This window comes from Mus pahari, chromosome 2, assembly GCF_900095145.1.
Source record: "Mus pahari chromosome 2, PAHARI_EIJ_v1.1, whole genome shotgun sequence".
NCBI classification, from domain to species: Eukaryota; Metazoa; Chordata; class Mammalia; order Rodentia; family Muridae; genus Mus; species Mus pahari.
In genome coordinates, this window is record NC_034591.1 from 136,925,425 (window position 1) to 136,949,753 (window position 24,329).

General features: G+C 52.3%; 1 protein-coding gene across 7 annotated transcripts in view; it reads right to left on the reverse strand.

Moving 5' to 3' along the window:
• Positions 1 to 3,703: 3,703 nt before the first annotated feature.
• Iqsec3 (IQ motif and Sec7 domain 3) overlaps positions 3,704 to 24,329 on the reverse strand; it is a 98,205-nt gene continuing 77,579 nt past the window's right edge. For 3 of the 7 annotated variants that reach the window (XM_021190581.2, XM_029535369.1, XM_029535368.1), the window contains 9 exons: positions 18,499 to 18,621; positions 18,001 to 18,167; positions 16,739 to 16,878; positions 15,577 to 15,702; positions 13,240 to 13,339; positions 12,959 to 13,120; positions 10,601 to 10,693; positions 8,824 to 8,873; positions 3,704 to 5,393 (listed from right to left, as the gene is read on the reverse strand). In XM_021190581.2, the coding sequence (XP_021046240.1) occupies positions 4,932 to 5,393; positions 8,824 to 8,873; positions 10,601 to 10,693; positions 12,959 to 13,120; positions 13,240 to 13,339; positions 15,577 to 15,702; positions 16,739 to 16,878; positions 18,001 to 18,167; positions 18,499 to 18,621 (1,423 nt within the window). In that variant the 3' untranslated portion in view covers positions 3,704 to 4,931. Of the gene's footprint in view, positions 5,394 to 7,774; positions 8,739 to 8,823; positions 8,874 to 10,600; positions 10,694 to 12,958; positions 13,121 to 13,239; positions 13,340 to 15,576; positions 15,703 to 16,738; positions 16,879 to 18,000; positions 18,168 to 18,498; positions 18,622 to 24,329 lie in introns of all 7 variants that reach the window. The other 4 variants (XR_003843275.1, XR_003843276.1, XM_029535366.1 and 1 more) reach the window with 4 other exon arrangements.

Sequence of the window (24,329 nt, forward strand, 5' to 3'; positions counted from 1 at the left end):
CCGAGTCTCATAGCAGGCTCATTCCCCAGCCTTGCTTCCCCTGAGCATCTGACTGCCCACCTTCAGGCCCTTCTTCCTTTGCTCCGGGCTTCTGGCAATCACCTGCTCTGGATATTCTAAAAGGCCAGTCCTGTGATTTCCTTAGAGGGTGTTTGTTGTTGCTTGTTTGGTTTTTGTTTGTTTCGTGTTTACACCTTAGCGGAATTATTTTCAACATAGGTAAATTTACATATTGACATAGTCCTCCGACAGATTGCCTTGGCTTCTACTTCCAAAAGTTGCTTCTACTCTTTCCTGTAGGTGTAGTTTCGGATCGCTTCTCTGACCCTGACCTGGATGAGTTGTCCTCTTTGGACATTTTCTGTTTGAATACCCACTTTAACACCTGTGTCCACCACCCCTCCCATGTCAGCACAGCTGGACATTTCTAGCTCCTGTGGACTTTGCCTTGTGTGGCCTTGAGAGCGGAGGTTTGGCGGTAGTGACGTGTGCTCCTCCCACCCACTGCCTGTCAGCTGTGAAAACGCTTAATGTTTAATCCACCAACTCTGGAACCAGCATCTTCTTCTGACTCACCACTCACTGTCAGAAACCCATAAATTCTGGGTCCCCTGGATGATTTCTAAGTCACTCACCAATGAGTGGGTCCTCCATTACAAAGTGTCATCAGAGACACTGGTCTAGGACAGAGACTCCATTTGAACAGTCTGGTCTCCTTTTCCTTCTGGAGGATGTCTTTTCTCCTGGACCACACTGCAGGGGCCAGAATGTTGGGAGAGTGGAGCTGCCTGCTAGCCTGCTTACATCATTGGTCTTAAATCCTCTTGGCCTTGGGCCCTTTCCCAGGCCTAACCTTAGCTGAACCTCCTCAAGGATGTCTTCTGCTTTCTAGGTCAGAGAATTCCCAGGATGGGACAGGTCCAAGCTGTATCTGCTGCTTCTGGAATTTCTCATTTCCTGGGAAAGGGTGAACTTATGTTCCTGTAGGTTTTTAATAGAGGACCATGGAAATAACCTATGGAGCTGTTTAGATGTCTGGTCTTCAGAGTTCTGGTCGCCTGGGAAGCTGGGCATCTTCTTTGCAGGTACCAATCATTTTCCTCCTCAGAAAAGATTCTCTGGTGCATGGCTGAGGTCCTTTCCTGCCAGAAGTCACCCCCAGTGACCTCCTGCCTTGTCCTGTGTGACAAGGAGCTGAGCTGTGTGACATCCTTAGCTATAAATATGCACAGTAACCCTCTCTGCTCGGCTTTTATTCTGGCCTCCTAGACATATCGTTTGTTTGTGTCTTGATCCCATATCTTGATATATATTTCTAGCTGAATATCCACTATGTATCCAGGACTTACTATGTATCCCAGGGAGGTCTCAAATTTGTGGTGACCCTCCTGCCTCAGCCTCCTGTGGGCTGGGATTATAGGAGTAAGCTACTGTGCTCATCTCTGAACCCACCTCATAGCCATTTGACTGTTGTCTTCTTCCCAGGACCTTGGATTCTTGTTCAGCTCCAGTGGGAGACCCGGCACATGACTCTTGCCCCACCGGTGTCCCACAATTCCTTCAGCTGGGCCTGTTATCCTGGCTTTGTTAATCCATCCCTTAGATCAGGTGTCAGACTTTGGGCGTGAATGTCAGTGAAAGTCAGAAGCAGATGGTCAGGCCTTGCTCCCCACTGGATGCACACATGTATTAGTTGTGAAAGAGGCAGACTGCACTAGCAGAGCCTTCTACATCAGCTCTGCCCTGGTACCCACCCACCCTCCCACTCAATTTCTTAAGACAGGGTTTCCTAATGGAGTTACACCATAAGACATTGTCTGTCCTGGGGAAAAGAATGATTGCCATGACCAGAGAGGAGCTGAGTAGCCTCGAGGTCAGAGGTCAGTATACTGTCTTTCTGGACCCTAGCAAGGGAGATATTTTAACTTAAGGTGGTTTCCCCACTCCCACCCAACACCCCACAAAGGTGAAAGAAACAACGGACACAAGTTTGCTCAAGTGACACAGTTCAATAGAATCTCTAAAACTCTAGGAATTGAACAGATAAAATACCTCTGGGCTATTTTGTTACAAAATATTTGCCATTTGGATTAGTTGCTGAGTGCAGCCACCCTGCCTGTCCCCAGAGAGCTGTCACTCCATCTGGTGAGGGGTGAGCAGGGGAGGAGAGGTACCACTGAAAGATGGACAGCTGATACAGAGACAGACGGATGGATGACATCAGGAACCTCTACCGGGTAACAGAGACATCCTGGCACTCTTTGGACATTGGAGTAGGGGGATTAAAGACCCAGGACCAATACATATTCGTGGGAGCAAGACATCTTTGCAGACGAAAAGACAGACAGGCCAGCTTCCAGGAAAGGCTGCCAAGACAGGACTATGTTAGGTGGGATTGCCTAAAAGGAAGTAAGAAAGCTGGTTCCACCTCCTACTTGGTTCTGGAATTGGGGCCAAATGGAGAAATTGGAAGAGGGGCCCAGGCTCCCCAAAGTAAGGCCTAGAGAGTTGATGGACTGGGGCATTTTAGGGTGCTTGGATCTGGGAGCTCAGCTAGCACTCCTCTGCTCCCTTAATTTTGAGACAACTGGAGTCTCAAGAGCCTCTTTCTGGGCCTCTACAAAGAAATGGAGGCCCTGCCATCAGGAGGGGGAGGAGGTTTCTCCCAGGTCTCTAGGGACGAAGATACAGGTGAATCCCACCATTTGCAGGTTGGCTGATAAGAGGACGGGTGCCAGGGCTTTAACTTTGCCTGACCAGTAAGGTGGGCCAGTTCCTTCCTGCACTGGGCTACTGGGGGCTCAAAGCCCTGCCAGCTCAGGGATGTTCCATGCTGTGACCCCCAAGCAGTGTGGATTCCTGTGCAGGACTTTGCTCTGGCTAGCAGGCTGTAGGCGAACTACTACAGCAACCCTGGGTAAGCCTCTCCCTGGAGAAAAGATGCACAGTGCTGAGACTCTGCGTTCCCAGAGCCTGCACAGGTGGGCCAGGCCCCAAACCTCTGCTGATGCTGGAGCTCATCTGGAAAGTCAGGCTTCAGCTGAGCTGGGAGGGGCCGAGGGCACTGTTAGCATGAAGCTAGATGTGAGCAGGGAGCAGGGCTTGCAATGGGAACTGGGCTATCCAGCCCCTCTTCATCAGCCCTCAACATCATGACCTCCACTCCAGAAACACACTAAGACACATTCATAACTCACACTCCTTCATACCCCACATCCTCCATATCAGTCATACATTCCCCTCTATTTTCAGTGATCTTGTTCGTCCAATCACAATCAAAGCTCTGCGTGTTCCCCAGGTTGTACCCTTTCTGCTCCGGCCCAGATGGGTGAGGTTTCTGGGCATGGCATCTATCTGTCAGCTGTTCCAGCCTGACAGATTCTGATAATTTTTCTGAAATACCGGTGCTCTAGAAGGGCCCAAGGCAGCCAACTCAGAGAAACTTAGGCAGGGAGCCTCTGGGGAGACAGTATATTGGGCCAAAAGTTACAGGAATAGGCCAGAAATGCCCTGGATGACATCATAATGACCTTTGGGTGAAAACACACATACACACACACACACACACACACACACACACACACACACGCACGCACGCATGCACATGCACGCATGTACACATGCATGCATGTACACATGCACGCACATACATGCATGCATATAAAATGGGGTCATTTGGCCCCTCTAAAACCCTTGGTTGCTCATGCCTCCTATCTGGTTCAGAGTACTGAATCTTGGGGGGTATAGTAGGGACCAGGAAAAGCTAATTCACTTCCAACCATGGCCACGTTCACTGTGCCTCTTGCCTCTTGGGAAACTTTAAAAACAGGCTCTGATAGGAGGACAGCTTGAGGATGGTCAGAAATAGCTGTTGGCCTAGGACAAAGGAGGCTGGCCTGGCTTGTGAAAAGTGTCCCTGAAAACAGCACGAATGTGACCGCCGGTGACACCACCCCTGTTGTCTCTGGGGCTCTGTAGGGCCGGGGCTACCTGTGCTGGCTCTGGTGCTGGTAGGCCTGGGAAGCTGATGAGTTTTCCCTTCTCCACTCTGCTCTGTAGTTTACCAAGTCCAGGAATTGTAAGCCACCCCTGCTGGAAGCCAGCATCATTTCCCAGGAAGGGACTGTTTCAAGGCTAGGGCAACAGGGTTGGCACAGTGACTCCGGAACCCCACGGCTTCCCCTTGTCTGTGTACACAGAAGCTGCAGAGTCATCCACCAGGAATCCCCGCCTCCAGGCCAAGTCATACCTCACCGTCGCAGGGCCACACTGAACTCACCCAGACAGAACTGAATACCCTGGCCCCTTCTCTTTCTTGGATCTTTCCTGGGCCTGGGGGAGGCAGGAGAGCAGACATGGTTCAGGGAGTCAACGTCCCTGGGGAGCTAAGAGCCAGTTTCCTGACTATAGGTTTGGATAAGAGACGCAGCAGACAGAGCTCCCTTCTACTACGCTTAGGTCCTGCCAGGGAGCCAGGGATAGCTTTCCTTGATTCTGCTGGGTCATAGATACCCCTTATGCTGGGGTAGCCTGCCCCTGTCCTGGGGTGTGCTGCTGGCAGGTTCAGCTTTTTGCTCTTGGCCCAAGACGTGGACACTGATAGACCAAGATTGCAAGCCCATCATCCCACAGGCCCTTTGGCTTCAATCTACAATCTAATAAGGGGAGCATGGTGAACACAGAGGAGAAGGCCCATCTATTTGTGTGGGACCCCTAGAAGAGTGAGAAGGTGGTACACATTGGTGGCAAGGTACTCAGATCAGTTAGTGAAGGATGGTTGGGTCAAGCAAACCATCTTACCAGGGCATTCTCTTTCTACAACAGTGACCAGTGGCCAGGAAGGCATTACACCTAGATGCGAGCAGTGCCAAGGAGCAGCCCAGATTCCCAAAGGACAGCCCACGGGGACATCAGGGCACCAAGGGGAGAGCCTACACCAGGCTCCTGGAGCCGCTGGAGTAACGGCGCCGGAGCAGCATGGAGCCTGGGGGGCAGAACTGATGAGGGTGGTTGTATGGGGGTGGGGGTGGGGGCAGTGGAGGCTGGTGGATGACCTTAACTGGGGAGCCTGGACCACGCAAGGGTGTGGAGCCACAGGAGTCTGAGGAGGATGAGGCATAACAGGACAGAGCCTGGCTCAGCAGGGGCTCCATGCGGGCCAAGCAGGGTTTGTCCAGGACAATGACCTTGACAATCTGCTGGCACTGTACCAGGGTGCCTGGGGGTGTGGGTGGTGGCAGTGGCAGCGGTGGGGGCGGCTCCCTCAGGGGGCTAGGCTGTGGGTCTGGCGGCAACGGCGGTGGTGATGTTGGTGGTGATGGTGCAGGCGCTCCCCTCTCGACCCCCACCTTGGGGCTGTGCTGGGACGTTTGAAGCCTGTTGTGAATTGACACCTAGTTTAGAAACAGCCAGAGAAGCATGAAATGTTACCACTAATTCCCAGCTGCTGGGGCTGGCCACCCGAGCCTCCCAGAACCTCCCTCCGGACCTCTCCTGCCTGGTCCATAGGATGCTTTTGCCTTGGCTTTGACCCGCCCCTCATCCCCATGCTGGTCTGTCTCTCCACCCGTGGATGTATGGAGAATACCAACCACCGCCTTGGTTCTCCACCTGTCTCACATCCTGTGAGATGATTCTGCAGGGCAAAGTCCTCCCTATGAATCCTCTCTCTATCCACTGGGCTAGAGAAGCAGGGCCATCTTCCTTGTGACTAAGAAGGAAGCCTCGTCATCACCATTAAGGTGCCTGAGCCCAGAATGCCGGGAAACCTTGAAGGGGTCCTGTAGACCTAACCTGCCCTGCCCTCCTACCGTCCCTGAGGCCATGACCTTTGCATGTGAGAGATGCTGAGATAGTCAAGTCCCCATCACCTCCTGTCCCACTCAAGAGAGATGGAGAGAGCTCCTATCTTGGTTCCTTGCACAGGTCAGGAACAGGTGGCTAAGAATTCGTAAGAATGTAATGTTAGAATTGCTGCTCAGGCTGTAACTACTGCAGGAACAGCCATTTCCTTCCCACAGACACTGAGAGGTGCCTCCTCAGGGCATTGCCTCCGAGTCTCTAGCTAACAGGCTTCCGGATGCCAGGGATTCTCACCCAGAGAAGTGCATTAACATCAAGGTGGGTATTGGTGATTGACTCCTGCCTGGGAACCAGAGAGCCTGGTGGCAGGCCCATGCTTTTTCAGACACACACTTCTACCATGCGGGCCCTGATTCATCTCTTTAGACCCCTATTTATGGTCTGTTTCTGGTGCCGGGGCCTTTCCTTAGAGCCATGCCAGGCTCTTCGTCTGTCTGTCTGTCTGTCTGTCTGTCTGTCTGTCTGTCTGTCTCTGTCCAGGTTGTTAATAACTCTTCTAATAAACTCCTTGCCCCACAACAGTTTGTCTGCTCTTGAACCTGCGTCTGAGACCCATTATGTAGGCCTAGGAGTATGAACACATCTGGCACCCTCTTGCTAGCAGAAGAGGTAGAGGAAATGGACCCAAGGGGATGAGAATGATGTAATTCTTCATCCGCATCCTTCATCTCCCTAGCTGTGAGACATCACCATCTTCTCCATACACATAGGCCTTCAGGGGTGCCTGGAACCCTTCTCTCTGGAGATGCTTTTGTTCCGGGCCTGTCTGTCCTTAGGTACCACCTTGTTGGGCCAACTTCTTGGGCACAGAGAGGCATGCTGAAGCTGCAGGGGAGAAGTCCTGATTCCAGGCCTGGGCCAGAATAGCTCACACTCTCTCAGAGCCCCAGAGCAGCATTTACCAGTCCTGTTTACTGTCTAAAAGTGTAATTCCAGAGACCTCCTCCTTTCCTCGACTTGTGCAGTCTCCCATAAGGCTCGCTAAGATGTCACTAAGATTCTCAGGCCCCAGCTCCCAAATCAGCCAATTACAAGGCTGTTTTCTCCCTCCTCCGGGGCAGCATTGCCCAGGCAGCAAATCATCCTAGATGAAGAGTTCAGAGTTCTTTGCTGTTGAGACACATAGCCTATAAGGGGTGGGCATGGCCAGCATCCCTGTCCTCTTGGGGGCTGTCCTAGGCAGAAGGGCATGCCACCACTGCTGACACAGGTCACAGGCTAATCTCATATCTACTAGGATTCTGAATAATTCTCCAGGAGAAATGGCCAGAGACAACCTGACCCGGGCTCATCCTCTTTGCTTCCCAACCCCCACCTCACGGCACCCTGTGCCTGGTGCACCAACGCTGGGCTACCCAGTCCAGAGTCAATGAGCCTTCCTTCTACCTTCTCCTATCCTGTAGGCCACAGCCTCAACCTGCCTGCACACAGTTCCCATTTCCCTCCATTTGCGTGACAGTCCCACATCATCTCAGATCTTTAAAACCTAGTAAGTGAAAAGCCAGAGAGAGAGAGAGAGAGAGAGAGAGAGAGAGAGAGAGAGAGAGAGAGAGAATGAACATGAGTAGCAGTCACGATAGCTCAGAGAAGATGGAGGAGCGCCTGCCATAGGGGCTTGGCCAAGCGATGCCAGAGGAGAGGGAGCTAGGGCCAAGCCTTGAGGCTGTGGGGAGGCCAGATTGCCCTCTGTTTAGGGAAGCAGAGGCTGGCAGGATCCCTGGAGCTAGCTGGAGGGGCGAGGCAGCCTTGCAGATAGCCATGTGGCCCCTTTGGGCAGCTAGGAGGGAAGAGGGGCACCTCTGGGTAGCCCCAAGAGGATGAACCGGAGGGCTGGTGACTAGCATTATCTGCAAGGCTGAGAATGGGCAGCTGCGGGAAGATGCGGGCGCAGGGCAGGGGATGGAATACCCACCCTGGGGGCTGTTCAGCTGCTGGGGCGGGAAGCTCCTCCGGGTAAAGGTGCCTCCTCCAGAAACACGTGGGGGATGGGGTGCAGGGACAGAGAGAAACTGAACTCCCAGGTATCCTGTGGCTCCCCAGGGCTTGGCAGGCTGCTGGGTGGGCAACTCCCTTACATCGAGGGGAGCCCTCCTGCTGGTGGGCATGGGAGAGGACTGTCTATGAGCAGCTGGTGGTCCTCAAGGCCTGGCAGCCAAGGAGAGGGTCTATACGGAAGGCAGCATATGCTGCCTTCAGGGGCTGCCTTGGGGCTGCCAGAAGCCAGCCGCTACTTCTAGGTTCCTTTCCCTTGTGGTTTGGAAATGGCACCCTCTCCTCCAGGGAGGAGGGTCTTTAGCTTAATCAGCTCATCCCCCAGGAAAACCTCTGAGGCATCTAGCACTGCTGGGCTTCCTTATCTCCTGTGAACATCCCACCCCATGGCCAGCTTTCCAGAGACTAGTTGTTCCAGGGAGAAATTCCTTCTCACTGTCTCAAACCCCGGTCCTCCAGATGTCCCTAGGAGTGATCATGGAGCACTTGGCTTTGGGGATGACTTTGGGAAGGAGCCCAGGCTCCCTGTAGGAGGAATGAGAGGCTCTAGAAAGGGACCATTGAGTCTCTGATATGGTAGTTATTTGGGGGATAGCAAGCAGTGTATTGGGGGGGTAGTGGGTGTGCAAAGAGCGTGGAAGGGGGGCCACTATTGTTTGGAGGTTCATCTCCCTGGGCTGGGCTGGGCTGGGCTGGGCTGGGTGCTTGGCCCCGGAGGGCAGTGGGCAGGGACGGCTGGCTGACTGGGGAGCAGCAGTTTGGCAGTGCTTGCGGCTTAACTAGGCGCTGGAAGGGTGGTGTTACCCATGCTAGCAGTAACTTTTAATTGTATCTCTTGAAATTGGTAAAATGGTGAGTCGGGCTGGGGAGGCATTGATTAATACCTGAGAAGAGAAACAACAGAGACGTGAGAAGAGGGACAGGGGGTCACAGGGTCACTCACCTGGATGCCACCAGGCCTCCACTTACCTCCCCCGAGCTCTCCGCCGCTTTCTCTCCTGCCATCGCCTCCCTCTTGGCTTTGAATGCAAACAGCACAGGACTCATTCTCCACCAGTCCTGCCTGGACCCCTTGGCCCTCTTCCTCCCCATCCAGCATCTCTGCCCTCTGGCAGGTGTGGGTAGCAAGACTGTAGGTGCCACACACACTCTCCACTGGGGAACTGCCTGGCATAGCAGGCGGGATATCAGGAGCTTCACTAGGTCCCTTAAGAGCTCTGTGACTTTAGGTAGGGTGCTGCACCTCTCTGGGTCTCCACAGACTAGGAGGCCTCTGGAATTCCTTCTGACATTTGTACTGGGGAGTCATTTTCTCTTAGTCGAATCCTCTCTTGCCAGTATGATCTGGAAAAAGTCGCTTTTGCGTGGGCCCTGATTTGTAGACACCATATAAATCTGCATCCTTTCTCCCACAGGTCCCTTGAAGGAGAAGGGGCTGTCATTTGCTGCAGTCACTGTGACTTAGGGACACTGTAGAGTTTTGAGGACCTAAAGGCCCACAGCACATTCACACCATGTTGCTTGCCATCCACAGATCCGCCAATGGCCTGTAATTAGGTCTACATTTTCTTGCCACCGCATATGCATCAGAGACCCCATGGACCCCCATGAATGACTTGATGACACTTCCTGCCTACGGTCTTCCTAACCTGAGCTCCTTGAGCTTCTCACTCCCCATCCTCAGGATGGCAGTTGTCAGCCCTCTGCTTCCTGAAGTGCACATTTAAGGACCCCATGGGGCAAGTCCTTGAAGATACACATCCAGACCTGACAGGGTTTGCGGCTCCCACAGGAAAGCCAGAGGGACGAGTCATCTCAGCTGAGAACTGACAGTGAAATCCTGGCAGCCCTGAGTGTGAGCAGTGACCCGTATCTCGTGCCTTTAGAAGGTAAAGGGGGCTATTGGCTTAGGTGGGTGATGGTGACATAGTATGTACATAGATGACATCTCAGAGAGCCTGAAGCCTTGCCGGGAAAAGGAATGCCATCCCTTGGCTGGTGTAATCAGTGCCTGGGATGCTGTCTAGCCTCACTCTGGCATTGGGACCAACTAGAGAGGTATGGAGGGCTTGGGACTGTAGGAGTCCACTGTGTTCTTTGCTCAAGCAGCTGTCCTATGCCTGTGGATGCTCATAGTGCTCCTGCTTTAAGTTCCAAGTGTGGGATGCAAGACAATGGATAGGCTAATGCATGAGTTGTGCATGGGGTTTCTGAATAGCTTCCTTTTCTTTTCTGTCTCCGTATTTGGGGGCGGTAGGAGGGATGCGCAGCCCACCTCTCTCGCTCTCTACCAGTGGGTAAGACTGAATGAGGTAGCTGGCAGGAAGGATAGAGACAGGCAGGGGTAATCAGGCTTCAAGGGCCGCGTAAAGGAATAATAGATCCTAAGCTCTCTCTGACTCCGCTTGGCTAGAGGGAAAATTCAATCTGAAGGAAGGACTTAAACAGTTTGAGGCTCATCTGGACTGAAGCCAGGCTCTTGGCCCAACTCCAGGGGCAAGTAGTGACATTTCATATACACTCCTGCACTTTGGGACCATTTGCAAAACGGATACATTTCTCTGTCACCTTTTCCCACACCGAGCTAAGGACTAAAGGTTAAAGACACAAGTCTGGAATTTCTCCATGGAAAGAAATAGCTGGAGGAACACCGTGGCCCTAACCAAAGCCCCCCTTTCCCCCAGAGCTAGGTGCAGGACTGTGGTGAGCTCTGCATGGGCTGGGTAGGGGCAGAGCCCAGTCTCACCTGTGGGTGATCCTTGCTTCGACTGTGGGTCCCCCTGGGCTCCAGCAGACCTTACGGAGAGCGCCTTTGTGCCCTGCTGCTTCTCCAGTTCCCCTGGGGAAGGGAGAAACATGAACAGAGGCAGCACTCATAGCCCCAGTCCTAGTGAACGAGGGGTTGTTGTGAAAAGAGCATGAGGAGGTGGGAGGACAGTGTCCCCCACTCTGAGAGCCAGAGTGGGCCAGAACACTGAGAACCAATTAAACCCCTCTGAGCTCCATCTGTGAGTGACGATGATGGCCAGACGTGCTTGACTGTCAGAGGGGCCATGAGAAACTGGCGTGGGGCAGGAGGTGGACTGCTGGGATTGGCACCTTGACTGATGGCTCTTAGGTTAGCCTCTTTATTCCTCGCTTAAGAAGACAGACGGGCTCACTGCCCACGGTCACTAGGAAGACTTCCTGAGGTAAAACACATAGACTGAGCCCTTACTTGGGCAAGCGTTCCATGCATCAGTTTTAGGGCAGTGTGCAAGACAATGCAGCATAGTCCCTAGACACAGTCAGTGACATCACGTCCACACACACGAGCAGGATTGTCGCCCCACCCACAGCTGCTGAGCTCGCTCCTCCCTGCAGGATGTGGTTCAGTGCTTCCCCAAGGGGTAGATTCCGTAACCTGTGTGGCTGGGACGCACGTCCCAGCTGGCCCTCCACTGGCGTCTCTCTGCACTAGTCATTCTCCCAGTGGCTCTAGGGAAAGGCTAATTGCCATCCATGTTGAGTTGACAGGTATTATTAAAGCGTTCTCTCAGCTTCTCAGTTCCTTGGGACACGATTCAAGCTTCCTTTATTAAAACTATCCACTTGGGTTTCATTTGCCGTTTCTCTGCCTGTTCTGAATCCCGGGACACTGAGCGGTAAGTGTCCACCCCAGCAGTTTGCGCGTGTTGCCGGAACCATGCCCATCCCCCACCTGTGTGTGCAGTCTTACTCAGGTCAGCCTTGGTTGCTTGCTGATTTGCAGAGGGCCCTCCTGGCTTTGGGGGACTTAGTGCCGTAATGACACACGAGTCCAGGGGGCCCCGGGTGTGATTGTTCACTGTCACTCGTTGTGAGAACTTGGACTCCCTTTTAAAGCTCTGCTGACCTCAGTTTCCTTGCTAGGAAGGGAGCAACATGCACACATGGGAGATTGTAGAAATTAAATAATGGGTCCTGTCGCCTGGCCAGTGCCAGGAGCGTGGCAGATACTGAAATGGCAGCTCCTGTGAATCCCATTTACCTCCTTACTGACTCATTTTCTCTCCTGCTTTCCTCCATGGCCAGCCCTCTTCTGTCACCTGCTGCCCACCCCACTTTTTCTTCATCTGAAGGCCAAAGGCCAGCCCTTTGCATATGTTCCTCCTGGCTTTCTTGTCCCCCTAGACAGCCGCAGAGGCTGTTCCCTTTCTCCCTCCACCTGCTGTGATGGATTCTGCCGGGATCTGCCCTTCTGCTGCTCTGAGAATGGACGGCAGAGCTGCTGTCAGGCTAGAAGAAAAGAACCTCCTTTAGTAGAGCTGAGGCCAGGTGGGCAGTGGCTCCCGCAGCAGTTTGGAGCCATTAGTGATATTCTGACCGGGACAAAGGTAAATCCATTTCAAGACACACCTTTAAGAACGTTCAAGAATGAATAGCCAAACTGGGTCCTGTATGTAACTAGTCCAACCCTTGAATAGAGTTTGCTCATGACACCCCTGATTCCAAGAAGACCACTGTTGTTCAAATCCAGCATGCACTCAGCCCATCCCCTCCCCAGGTAGCGACACCATCCTGCTGGGTTTCATGTTATCCCAGTTTTGAGTGCTCTCATAAGAGATTGTACACAGAACCTCTCATTTCAGTCTCATAGTAGAAAAACCATGGGCTAAGCGCCATACTCAACTGCAGATGCCACCTCTGCCTGCGTGCTGGCACTGGTTACTTGTCTCTGAGCCTCATCCGTCAAAGGGGACAAAGCAGCAGCTCCCTTGGAGGCTACTGCAAATGTAAGCAGGATCTAGCTGAAGCATCTCACCCCTGGAACTGGCTCTGCTCTGTCTGGACCAGCTTCCTTGGCTGTCTTGGTCCACACAGCAGTGTCTGGGTGAGAAAAGCCCTGTGCACCCCACGTGACTGGCAGATGTGCACATACATGTATGTTCTTTGGGAGGTCATGTCAATTGTCATTGGAATGGGATGTTTCAGTGGGCCTAGGAGTGCAGGGCAAGGGAGTAGGGCTCATTTGGGGGCTGTACAGACATGACATTTTCCAGGAGGTAAGGGTAGATGTAAATGCAGCCTGTCTCTGCCTTTGAGGACCCATCTCTCTGCCTTGGGAGCCGGGGCCCATCCTTACATTCTATCCGGATCTGTTCCAGCTCCGTCACCTCAGCGATGGACTCCTTCAGGTCTTCCACGAACTTCTGCATCTCGTCGGAGCCCAGGGCGCAGAAGTGCAGCACCTGCTTCTTCTCGGAGCCCGAGAGTGGGGTTGCCAGAGTGATGCCATGGGAGTAATCTGGAACCCAGCGACACCCCACCAGTCAGTGAGCTCCCACAGCAGGGAGGCTTGGGCAGTTAGGTGCAGGGGAGGCTGGTGTTTTGGGAAGCTCCTATCCTCCAGGCCCCAGGACTCACATTCGTTCTCGAAGAGGTGAAACCGCATGCCTAACAGGCCGACCGCCTTGCAGAAGGTGTATGTGAAGGAGCTCTTCTTCTTTGGGCATAGCTTGAGGATCTGCCCAGGGGAGGGACAGAAACAGATGAGTGGGCCCTTGTAAATGTGCATGCACATAGATAGGCTGCAACACCCAGAGATGTTGTGAACATTGTCAGTGGACAAAGATGTACAACTGTTCACGTCAGAACAGTCGCCACACCCCCTCCAGGAGGGGACATACACATGGGCCGTCACTGACTAAAACCCACCAGAACCCATTACTTCTGCATTAGAAGCCCTGGCCTGTAAGTTCTCCCAGATCTAGCCTCTGCCCCAGGTTGGCTTTATGCTGGCCCTCCTAGTGTCCTCCATTTGTAGCCTGAAGCAGCCTAGATCAGTCCTATGGCAGCCATTCCCATTCTGCAACTCTCCCGGCAGCTTTCTGCACCGCCAGACTCTGCTCATTATTTAACTTAACCCAGATGCTCCTTAGAGAGGGCTTCCTTTCAAAATCCCATTTAAAGCCACAAACTAAAAGCGAGTCCCCAGTCTCCTCTGCAACCCCGTCGCCCTGTCTCACCCCCATTTTATAGATTCACAGCACCCCTCCCATCTGATGTGGCTTCGTTTGCTTTCTCTCTTTCTCTCTCCTCCTTCCTTTTCTTTTTAAATGTTTGTTTCTGCCTAAATTGAAAGATCACCTCACCAGTTGCTCCATATATAAACTTATATTTTATTTAGGACCTCTTATGAGCTGGGCACAGAGGATGCAGAGGGATAGATGTGACAAGAGCCTTGCCCTCGAGGGGCTCACGTGATCAGGGAGGAAGATAGCTAAGAACAACCCCCCTTTGCCCACCCAGCAAAAGCAAAGCAAATCAAGGCACAAACGAGGTGATTTCAGAAACTTGGACGTGCTTTGATGAAAGTAAGATAAAATTAGAAATTGAAAGTGCCCCGGTAGACTGCCTTGCTTGGGCAAGAGACCACCTGGGAAGGCCACATTTAATTAAAGACCTGCTTGAAGATCGGGAGGTGATCAGGCCCAGAGAAGCTTTTGAAGGGAAGTGAAGGAGCAATCAGAAAAGAGGTCTGGACAGTGGGAGGCAGCTCCTGGGGCCGGGGTGTTAGAGCGATCCAGGAGTGTGCAGAAAACCAGAGACCTCTGGGGCTGGGGGAGACCGGGCAAAGATGGGGGTTCTTTGTTATCCCACTGGAGCCTGGCAGAGGGTAGGCCCTGATGTGCACTCCAGAAAGGTACCAATGCTCTGTGGAAGTGGTAGGAGACAGGAGGGTCTGAGAGGATCATCTTAATGTCCTATGTAATACAGACCATTTTTACTCCATATTGTAAAATGAGGAACCAGTATTATGTGTGTGAGTGTGTGTGTGTGTGTGTGTGTGTGTGTGTGTATCACTAACTAGCATCACTAACTAGATTCAGGGCTTCAATAAGTGCCTGAGCCCAAACTTCCACTGTATGACATAAGAGGGCAAGGGTGGGAACAAGAGGAGCGTGGACTTCCCAAACCCTCCGAGGGGCAAAACTGAGCTGAGGAATGACTCTCTGCCTGTGTCCCCTGCCCCATTATAACCTGCTGGGAGTAGGTGATATGGAAGACATGTTTTTAAGATCCTAACCCACTGTCTTCTCAGATTGTTTGCTCTCTGAGTAAGGTTCAGAGAGTAAGGTCCACCTCTTTGTATTGACTCTGTGAGTGACAGGCACCAGGGTGCTCCTGTATTCTGGCTACAGAAGGGGGACCTGAGAGAGTCACTGGGCCAGGTTGGCAGGATGGGCAGAGTGAGGGGTACCTCTGTGGGACCCTACACAGGTTTCCTTTCATGTGACTCACTTATGGAGAAGGCCGGAGAGGACAACTCTGTGGCGCTCCTTGACACTGGGGACAAGTCCCTGCACAGTCGGAAGGATTACTGATTTACTGATGGGACACTTGTTTTCAGAGAGAAATACACCACACGTGCACATGCTATCCAGCCTCTCCCTGGGCCCAGGAACAGGGATCTCATGATCTCTCAGGCAGGACTGTGGTGACAATGCTGAGTGCCTCACCCCAGGTCCTTGGTATCACGGAGAGGCAGGTTGTCTGGGGTCTGGCTCATTTTCACATTGACCTGTGTCTGTGCCTCAGATTCATGGTGTATCATGTCGGAGATGGCACATCCACAACCGCGGTTGTGCTCCACCCTGCCCAGTGCCTCCCTGCTGAGTCTTGTCCTGCCCAGTGCCAGTAGATAGGGACTCGGGACAGCACCAGCTTCAGTTATCCCCTTCCCTGGCCTGTACTGCTCACCACCAGCAGATCATTGAAGAGGAACACTTCTCGCTGGTGCGCTGCTTGCTTCTGTAGCTTGTTCACATCGGTCACCTCGAAGAGCCGGCTACAGCAGACCAGGCGGCGGTGTGGCATGGACAGCACCTGGAACCCAGATAGGGCTCTATAGTGAAGCCCCCAGAGACCCCATGGCCCTCCTCCCTGCCAAGGGCACCGTTTTCCAGAAGAGATGGAGGTCCAGGGAGTGGGCATGGGCTCTGCTTCTATGGGAAGGGTAACACTTGACCTTTGAACTCTCATCTGGGGGCCTCCATTCCCTTTCTAATGCCTCTCGGGCAGCATACTCAGAGAAAGGATTCATTATGCCTGTGTAATGAGATTGAGGGATGAAGAACAGAAATTGAAATAAGCCTTCAGAGTGTTCAAAATCTACTGCCTGCCTTCCCCCCCCCTCTATGACTACGCATGTGTGAAATCCTTACCCATCTCTTCACTGCACACTCAAATGCAAATGTGCAAGGGAGAGGGGATGATAAGGACCCTGGGATCTATTCCAGTAACTTAAATATCAACTGGCTTGCAGAGCAGACAAGTGCTGAGCCCTCGGCTTTAGAGGCTCTGCAGTGATGTCCTTCCTGCATGGAGGAGGGAGTTCAGAGGCAAAGCTCAAAGGCATCCTCCAGTGGGAAGGTCATGAAGCTTCCTTGACTTGCCTGCACTCAGTGTAAGGTGCCAGTAGTATAGAGAGCCACAGTTTAAAACGCACTGCATACTAGAACATGTTTCCTGGGTCCAGGTTGCCCTAATCCACAGTCTACATAGTTCATCTTCTGCCTGTCTGATCATCTGGACCATTTAGGCATGCATACTATCCACTGCCTCTCATGAAGGGTACCCTACACTTTCCTGACTGGCCATCCACATGCTTCAACCTTAGATCACTGGCCAGTCATTTCTGACATCTTGCCCTAGTAACAGTGGTGGGGGCGAAAGGGATGGGGAAATGATGCAAAGGGGAAAAGGATGTGGTGCCTGGTACACAGCACAAGCTCAGTCTGTGGCTAACCGAAAGAGATTGGGGGAGATTTCAGGAAGAAAGAAAGGATAGGAGGTGGAAGAAGGCTGGCTGTGTATCCCACCACAGGAGCCTCAGGGGGTGCTGCTCAGTGTGGGCACTCACCGTCTTCATGCCCACAATGGACTTCTCCACCTTGGTGACATAGGTGACGTGGTCCTCATTGGATTTGAGCTCCTTTTGCTGGATCCTCTCATAGATGCCTACCACCAGTTCTCTGGGGATGTCTGCACCATCATCCACACCTACCATCGTGGGGGTGGGGGGAGAGCGGGAGTCAGAGCCTCAGACAAGAGGGACATGACTTCCCTCCACATTGAAGCACTAGCGAGGTGGCTTTGATTGAGTTTTGCCTCTGACCTTTACCAACTGTCTCCATACTCCCACCAAAGGAAAGATGTTTTAGTGGTGGAAACATGGGGGCCAAATTGAAAATGAAGGGCAACTCGGATCTAGGGAAGACGGAGAGCCATAGCCATGGTATTCCGGAGCATCCGCTGCGGGCTGTGTTAGCTCAAGTGTTCCTGTCCTGCACTGGTTTTAGTGGCAGTGGGTGAGGAAAGTGGATAAACAAAATTCTACATCATAGAAACTTTAAACAGTGCTTAAAATAAAAACTTATTAAGTGAAAAACCCCAAACATTACAGTATATGTACCGTGTGAGTCCATGTCTATACCCTGGGGAGCGAGAAGACTACTGGACGGCACTGTAAGGCATGAGAGTGGTAAGCTCAGACAGCGAGCCTTGAACTCACTCTGTAACTCAGGCTGGTCTATAACAAGCGGCAATCCCCCCTCCTGCTTTATCCTCCCGTGTGCTGAGGATTACAGGCGCACAGCACCACACCCAGCACTTTGAATTCTTTTAATTCCCAGACTCTCAGTGTTGCATGCATCACACGCTGATAGCTTTGAACTGGTGCCTGTAAGAGGTGCATGGTATTGGTTAGAGAGGTTTCTCTGCTGGGTGCTATCAAACATCTGCAAGCAAGGCTGACTTCAAGAAACTCAGAACCCGGAAGCTTACCCCCAATCCCTTCTCTCCTATGTCACAAGGTGAGAAGGGCTGGTCCCACTTAGACACCAGACTAGTACCAATGACCCTGAGGTCCCCGAGCGGGGATGGTCCACAGTCAACAAAAGGCAGAAGGTATTGCTGTAGGGTCCTGTAGGGTCCAGGGCTATAGTACCTGGGGACTCAGCTTGCAGGGAAGTATGAAACTTTCCCAGCCTGCTAGGGATCACCAGGTCCTCGGGGACCAATCACATCTGTAGTCAGGGCTCATATTCACAGAATCAACAGGAACAGGACTGGGCTGCACTGCTCTGCACCCTCATCCCACCTACCCCACTCCAGCCTCCTCACCTCGGAGGTTCCGGATAAAGTCTTCTAGCATCATCTTCCGGTCGGGCTTGATGTTGGGGCTGTACATGTCGGTGTTGAGAAGGATGATGGCAAAGGCCAGGATGAAGATGGTGTCTGGGTTGTGGAACTGTTGCACCACCTCAGGATTGCACATGCAGTAGCGCTGGCTGGTGGGGGAGTGGGGGGTTAGGACCATGAGTTACGCAGGGAGACCGCCCTCCAATACCCACCTCCCACACGTGCTCAGTAAACTAGGTTGTTTGTAGGTAAGCAAGGAGCATCCACTGGGAGGGTCCTGTGTGGCTTCCAGCTTGGAGGATTCACTAAGGGGTTCTGTTCCTATGTTCCATTCAGCCCACCTTCCCGCCTATACCAGAAGGGCGTCACCGAGCAGTATCTCGGTGCCCAGAACCATGGCAGCTTTTCTTCACTACTTCTGTTTCCGGGGCATCAGCGATGCTTGGAGGATGTGGGGAGGGGCTGGGAAAGGGCTCTCACCTGAAAGCTTCTATGAGTCGCTCCACCTTCTGGGCTTCCCCCTGCACGCGGATGTGGGCTTGAAACTTCCTCAGGGCTTCATCCAGCTCCATGTTGGAGAAGTCCATCTCATCTACCACACAGCTGAGGGCAAGCAGAAGGGGGATGTGAGTGAGCTTGGTTCCTGTCAACTTCTCTGGGGCTGGGAGGTGAGGTGAGGCCACCGTGGAGGGGTGGGGAGACCTGGCTTGTTTTGAGCCAGGGGGGGATGGAGGAAGAGTCTTAGAGCCTTGCCTACCCCTCTGGGGTCTCCTCTGAATAACTCAGGAGGGCATTTTTCTTCTGCCATCTTTTATCTCATGCATTAGCCCTAGGGGGCAAGCTGTTGGTTGCCATATATGTCCCACAGCCAAATGCCCGAGGTCTAGAGTGATGAGCTGTGGCCCTGCATCACCAAGGGTCGGGAAAGCTGAGCTCAGACCTTCCTGTTTTGGATCCAGGTTCTCCCTGAGCCCCAGAGGATCTCAGAGCTAAAAAAAAACACTTGTAACTGCAATGAACCAAGCATGGTGGCTCATACTTATGGTCCTAGTTACTTAGAATGTTGTGGCAGAAGGATCCCTTGGGTACCATAATAATTCTATCTCAAAAAAATGGGGTGGAGATAAATGTTATATATGATATATCCTATTAAGATGGATGGAGAGTCCCTTTCTCAGCACTATGGTGAGTCTCTGAGTGCGTGAGTCTTTCCCGGATTCCCTTCGTGGTGGTTTGAATAGGCTTGACCCAGGGAGTGGCACTATTTGGAAGTGGGGCCTTGTTGGAGTAGGTGTGGCCTTTTGGAGGAAGCATGTCCCTGTGGGTGTGGGCTTTGAGAGCTTCCTCCTGGATGCCCCAGGAAGCCAGTCTTCTCCTGGCTGCCTTTGGAACAAGATGTAGAACTCTCAGCTCCTCCCGTAACCGTGCCTACCTGGGTTCAGCCATGCTCCCACCTTGATGATAATGGACTGAACCTCTGAACCTGTAAGCCAGTCTCAACTAAATGTTGTCCTTATAAGAGTTGCCTTGGTCATGGTGTCTGTTCACAGCAATGCAAACCTTAACTAACACATCCTTTTCTTATACTGCCTGGAAAGGACAACGTCTGCAGAGTGTTCTCCCTGTTCGACCACCAACCCCTATCCTTCTGCCTCAGTTTCTTTTTGGGTGTTCTATTCCAAGGGTCTTGTGTGGGGTGGCAGGAATCTGGGTGTGGTCATGTTGCAGACATGGTACTCCCAACATTAGACCTTCCTGCTAAGAGAAGCTTATTACAATATGGCTGCTACATGCCTACAGGCTCCCAGAGCTGACATCTGTCGGCTCAGTTACTACTATCTTCCTAGCTACCTCCCTATTGGCTCCTTCACAGTCTGCCTCTTGTCGTCTGCTTGGGTCTCCTTCACAGTCTGCCTCTTGTCGTCTGCTTGGGTCTCCTAGCAGAAAGCATCTCAGAACAATGTGGGCAAAATCATCTTGTCCTTCAAGGGTGCTCCCAGCTGTGAGCCAAGCATGTAGCTCAGGACCCAGTGCTCTCAACTTATCAGGCATCTGTAGCTCGGCCAGCTGAGGTGTAGACAGGCTTTGAGCAGGGCCCACCTCTCCCATGACCTCAGAAGATCCAAAATCCCTCAACTGTGTTGCCATTTGCCAGGAGGAAACAAAGAAAGATGCCATAAAGCAGTGACCTGGACACAGTGATCTGCCACCCCACTGTGGAAGCAGGGAGAGAGGTCAGGCCCAGAGACTGTAAAGAAGCAGGGGGCTGGGAGGGAGCAGGACCCTTCCTCTTTCCTCTCCCTGCCCCTGGGTAAATCCATAGCCACCCTCAGCTGAGATTGCCAGGCTCCTCTCAAGCTTGTCAGGGTGGGCTAGTGGTTGGAGCAGAAAGCACACGGAGGCAAGAGGCTTGCCAAGCCTGAAAACCAGTCCGACCGGAGAAGGCCGCCTGGATGGCAGAGCCTCCAAGTCTGCCCAGGTAGAGACCACTCTGCTTTCTCAATGGAAATCTGAGTGCTTGCTTCAGCACTGAACATTCCCTTAGCTTGGTGTAGGCTGCAAGGGAGAATCACGGGGTCAGTGGGTGCCCATAGCTCAGCCTGGGCAGGAGCCAGGTGTCGAGCCATATAGTGTTGCTATCCTGGAGAAGGAAACAGCCCCAGCAGGGAACACAGAGGCAGAGGAGACACAGAGCCAGTGCGATATGGACACAGAACCCGAGCCAGAGCCAGGCCTAGGAGGAGACAAGCCTTTGTAGTATGAGTCCTGCAGCCAGAGCCACAGAGAAAGGGGCCGGGGAAGGCCGACAGAGAACCAAATAGAGACAAGAAGCAAAGAGGTGGTTAGAGAAGAGCAAGGAGAATAAGAGGGAAATAGACAAGAGAAGAAAGGAGTGGAGTGTAGAGGACAGAGAGGAAGAGACAGGGGAGGCAAGTAGAAATGATGTTGGACCAGGAAGACTCCATGTATTGGGTGAGGGACCTGAACATGCAGGAACAGAGGGAGTGAGCATATTGTACCCTCTTACTGCAGAGCTGTGGACCCTTATAAGGACAAGGAAGAGGTCTGTGGCTCAGCTGGGCCAACACTAACTAGAGGTCCTGGCTCATCCAAGGTCCAGGCTGGCCCTCAGCCATAATGGGTTGATGTCTGGTGGCTTCCCAGACCTGGCCCTCTAGTCCATCTGTCTTTCTCTTCCCTCCCTCTGCTGTGGACTCCTGAACATTCTCTCCCCTTTCTGTGTCTCTTCAGAAGCCTCTCTCCATCTTCCTCTGTCCCCAGAGCTCTGGGCCAGGTTTGTCTCCTACATAATGGAAGAGGTGGCTAGAAGCAGGGCTCTGTGGGGGAGACAGGGAAGGAGGTGGCAGCTGAGGGGATGGGATCTGCCCAGCCAAGCACGATGGCCTAGTTTCCAGTCCTCCACTCAGGTGACATGCAGCCCGCTAGCTCACCGGCTCACTGGCTCAGGTGCTGTGACTAAGGACTCCAGTAAAGAGCCTAGGGGCTCCTTGTTCAGGGGAAGCAGCCACGGCTGCCATCCCAAGACTAGGGTGGGAAGACTACCATGGAGCCTGAATGCCTCTAATTCACAATCTTCCAGCTGTTCTGAGAGCCCCGAGTTGTGATGGAGAAGGTATTAGTTAAAATGCAGCTCTCTGGACCTTGTCCAGATCCAGTGAGTTAGAACATATGGAGGCTGGCCTGGGAATCTGCATTCTTTATCAGCTCTATGAGTGATGCTTAAAATGGGGGGAAGCCAGGGGCTGAGCCGAAGCAAAGAGTAGGAGGAAGCTCGGCCCATTGGGAGCTTTTGAAATGTGAGTCTAGCCACAACCAAGCCCCAGGGACTAGTCTTGCAAGGGTAGGTGCTTTCATCCCCCAAGGATATCAGGATAACTCTGTGTGGGGACAATAAGGGGGAGAGGGCTAGGATTACAGATACATGCAGCATCACCCATCCTCAACCTGCTTCCTTGTGATGCGCCTTGAGACATCAGTGGTTTATTTTTTATGTGCATGAGTATTTTGCCTGCATGTACATATGTGCGACATATTATGCAGTTCCATAAGAGGCCAGAAGAAGGTATCAGATTACCCTGGAGCTGGAGTTACATGCAGTTATGAGCTGACATGTGGGCGCTGGGAACTGAACCCAGGTCCTCTGCAAGAGCAGCAACTGCTCTTAACTTCAGTATCAGTGTTTGATAGTACGTGCACTCCTGGAACTCTTACAGCCTGTGGAAAAATCCTAACATTTTCTGGCTGCAAAGCCCCAGTGGGAAGGGAAAAGAATGGGCTGAGCCACGGGAAAGCCCGCGATCCGCCACAATGGCAAGTCACTTCTCACATAGCTATGGGTCAGTCACATTGAACTTGTAGGACCTGCCCTACCTTCATCTCAGCTCTGGTATTCCCTGAGCAGGACCCAGAAGCAGGGCGAGCTCACAACCCACCATGATAGCACAGTATGATACCACATAAGTACCACAGCTGCTCCCAACTGCCGCAGACAAGGACATGGCACTGTGGCTGACATGGAGTTCATCTCCCTGGGATGAGCAGTGGCCATTCTGCCTGCAATTCAGGGAGTCATCCTATGCTTTCCTGGTGGGTTCTGTGTCCTCCTGGGAAAGCTGACTGGGAGACTGACTGTGCTGTCTTCCAGAAGTCTGCTCCAGGAGACACTCATCATCAGGACTGTCACTGTCACCCATGACCCTAATGGCATGGGTTCCTTTGGTATGGATTTGGCTGGCACCGCCTCACCTTTTACTTTCCTCATTTTCCTTCTCCATACTTCTATTTTGTAGCATCTGCCAGTGCTTAAAAATCCCCCTTCCCATCTTTCTCTGTCCCCCGGAATCGCTAGAGGAAACAGACTGTTGCTCAGTTTGGGACCCAGGGCAGGTCACCTCGAATCCCTAGTGTCCCGACAGTCTTCTTGGCTCTTCTCATCTCCCAATTTAACACAGGGCACCTCTTAGGCTACCTAGAGGCTTGCCCTATGCCGCCAGAACCAGGAGAGCGGGCTTCCCCGTGGTTCTGGGAGGTTCCTTTCTGCGGGGCTTCCTCGTGTGCACATGGGGTGTCACCTGGGAGGCTCCTTCTGGAGCCTTGCTTATTGAAGGTTATTTTAGAGCTTGTTATGTGTTGAGTATGAGCCATTTCCCAGAATCCCATGTGCTTGAGTGCCTGGGTCCCACCTGGTGGCCCTGTTTTGGAGGTTATGGAACTTTTGGAGCTTGGAACCTAGATGGCAGAAAGAAGCCCTTGTTAACCTGCTTCTGGTTACATCTCCAGTTTCCGATCCCCAAGATGATAGGTGCTGTTGTCTCACACTTGTGCTGCTGTGGATGGGCCTGCTCCAGCCATCGTGGCTTCCCAGCTTTGATGAACTAAAGTAAATGTCTCCCTGAAGTTACTTCTGTCAAGTATTTTATTAAGCAATAAGAAAAGTGACCGATGTCTCCAAAAGAACAAAACAAGCCAACCCTCTGGATTTTATGAGATGTAAACTATTACCTGCAAGTTTTATAACACTTTTGTAGAAGAGACTGTCCCTGTAGGGGAACTGCACAGACGCTGGGCACACCTCCTGGACAAGCCTGGCCACCTTCCCCATCTTCCTGGTGTTCTCTGCTTTTTAGTGATTGGTGCTAATTGATTCTCCCTGAAGGAGTCTATCTCCCCCAGATCCACAGTGGAGGCCTGGGAAGTGCCTTGGAGGACATCTGGACACATTGATATAGGCAGTAACCATGGATATTCAAGGAGACTCTTGATTGTCAGAAGTTGTCAGGGAGGTTGCATGGTTGCCTTACACTTCAGAGCCCACCTACCACATATCCCACAAGAGGATTCTTATTTCCCTCTTTCTAGGCCTTCCCAGTGCTCTGGGCATGGCTGGCTGGTTGTCTTGCTTTCAACACATGCACTAAATGGCGCCTAAGTACAAGGATGGGCCAAGGACCTGCTGAGAATGGCTAACAATACAAACAGCCTCTGTTCTGAGGCGAGGCTCTAGGTAGTTTTATGTCAACTTGACATGAGCTAGAGTCATTTGGAAGGAGGGAACCTCAATTGAAGAAATTCTCCCACCAGGTTGGCCTGTGGGCAAGTCTGTAATGCAGTTTCTTGATTGATAATTGATATGGGAAGTCCCAGCTCACTGTGGGCAGTGCCAGCCCTGGACTGGTGGACTTGGGTGCTATAAGAAAGCAGGCTGAACATCTAAAAGCTCTAGAATAAAAGGAAGCAAATTTACCCAAGAGGAGTAGACTGCAGGAAATAATCAAACTCAGGGCTGAAAT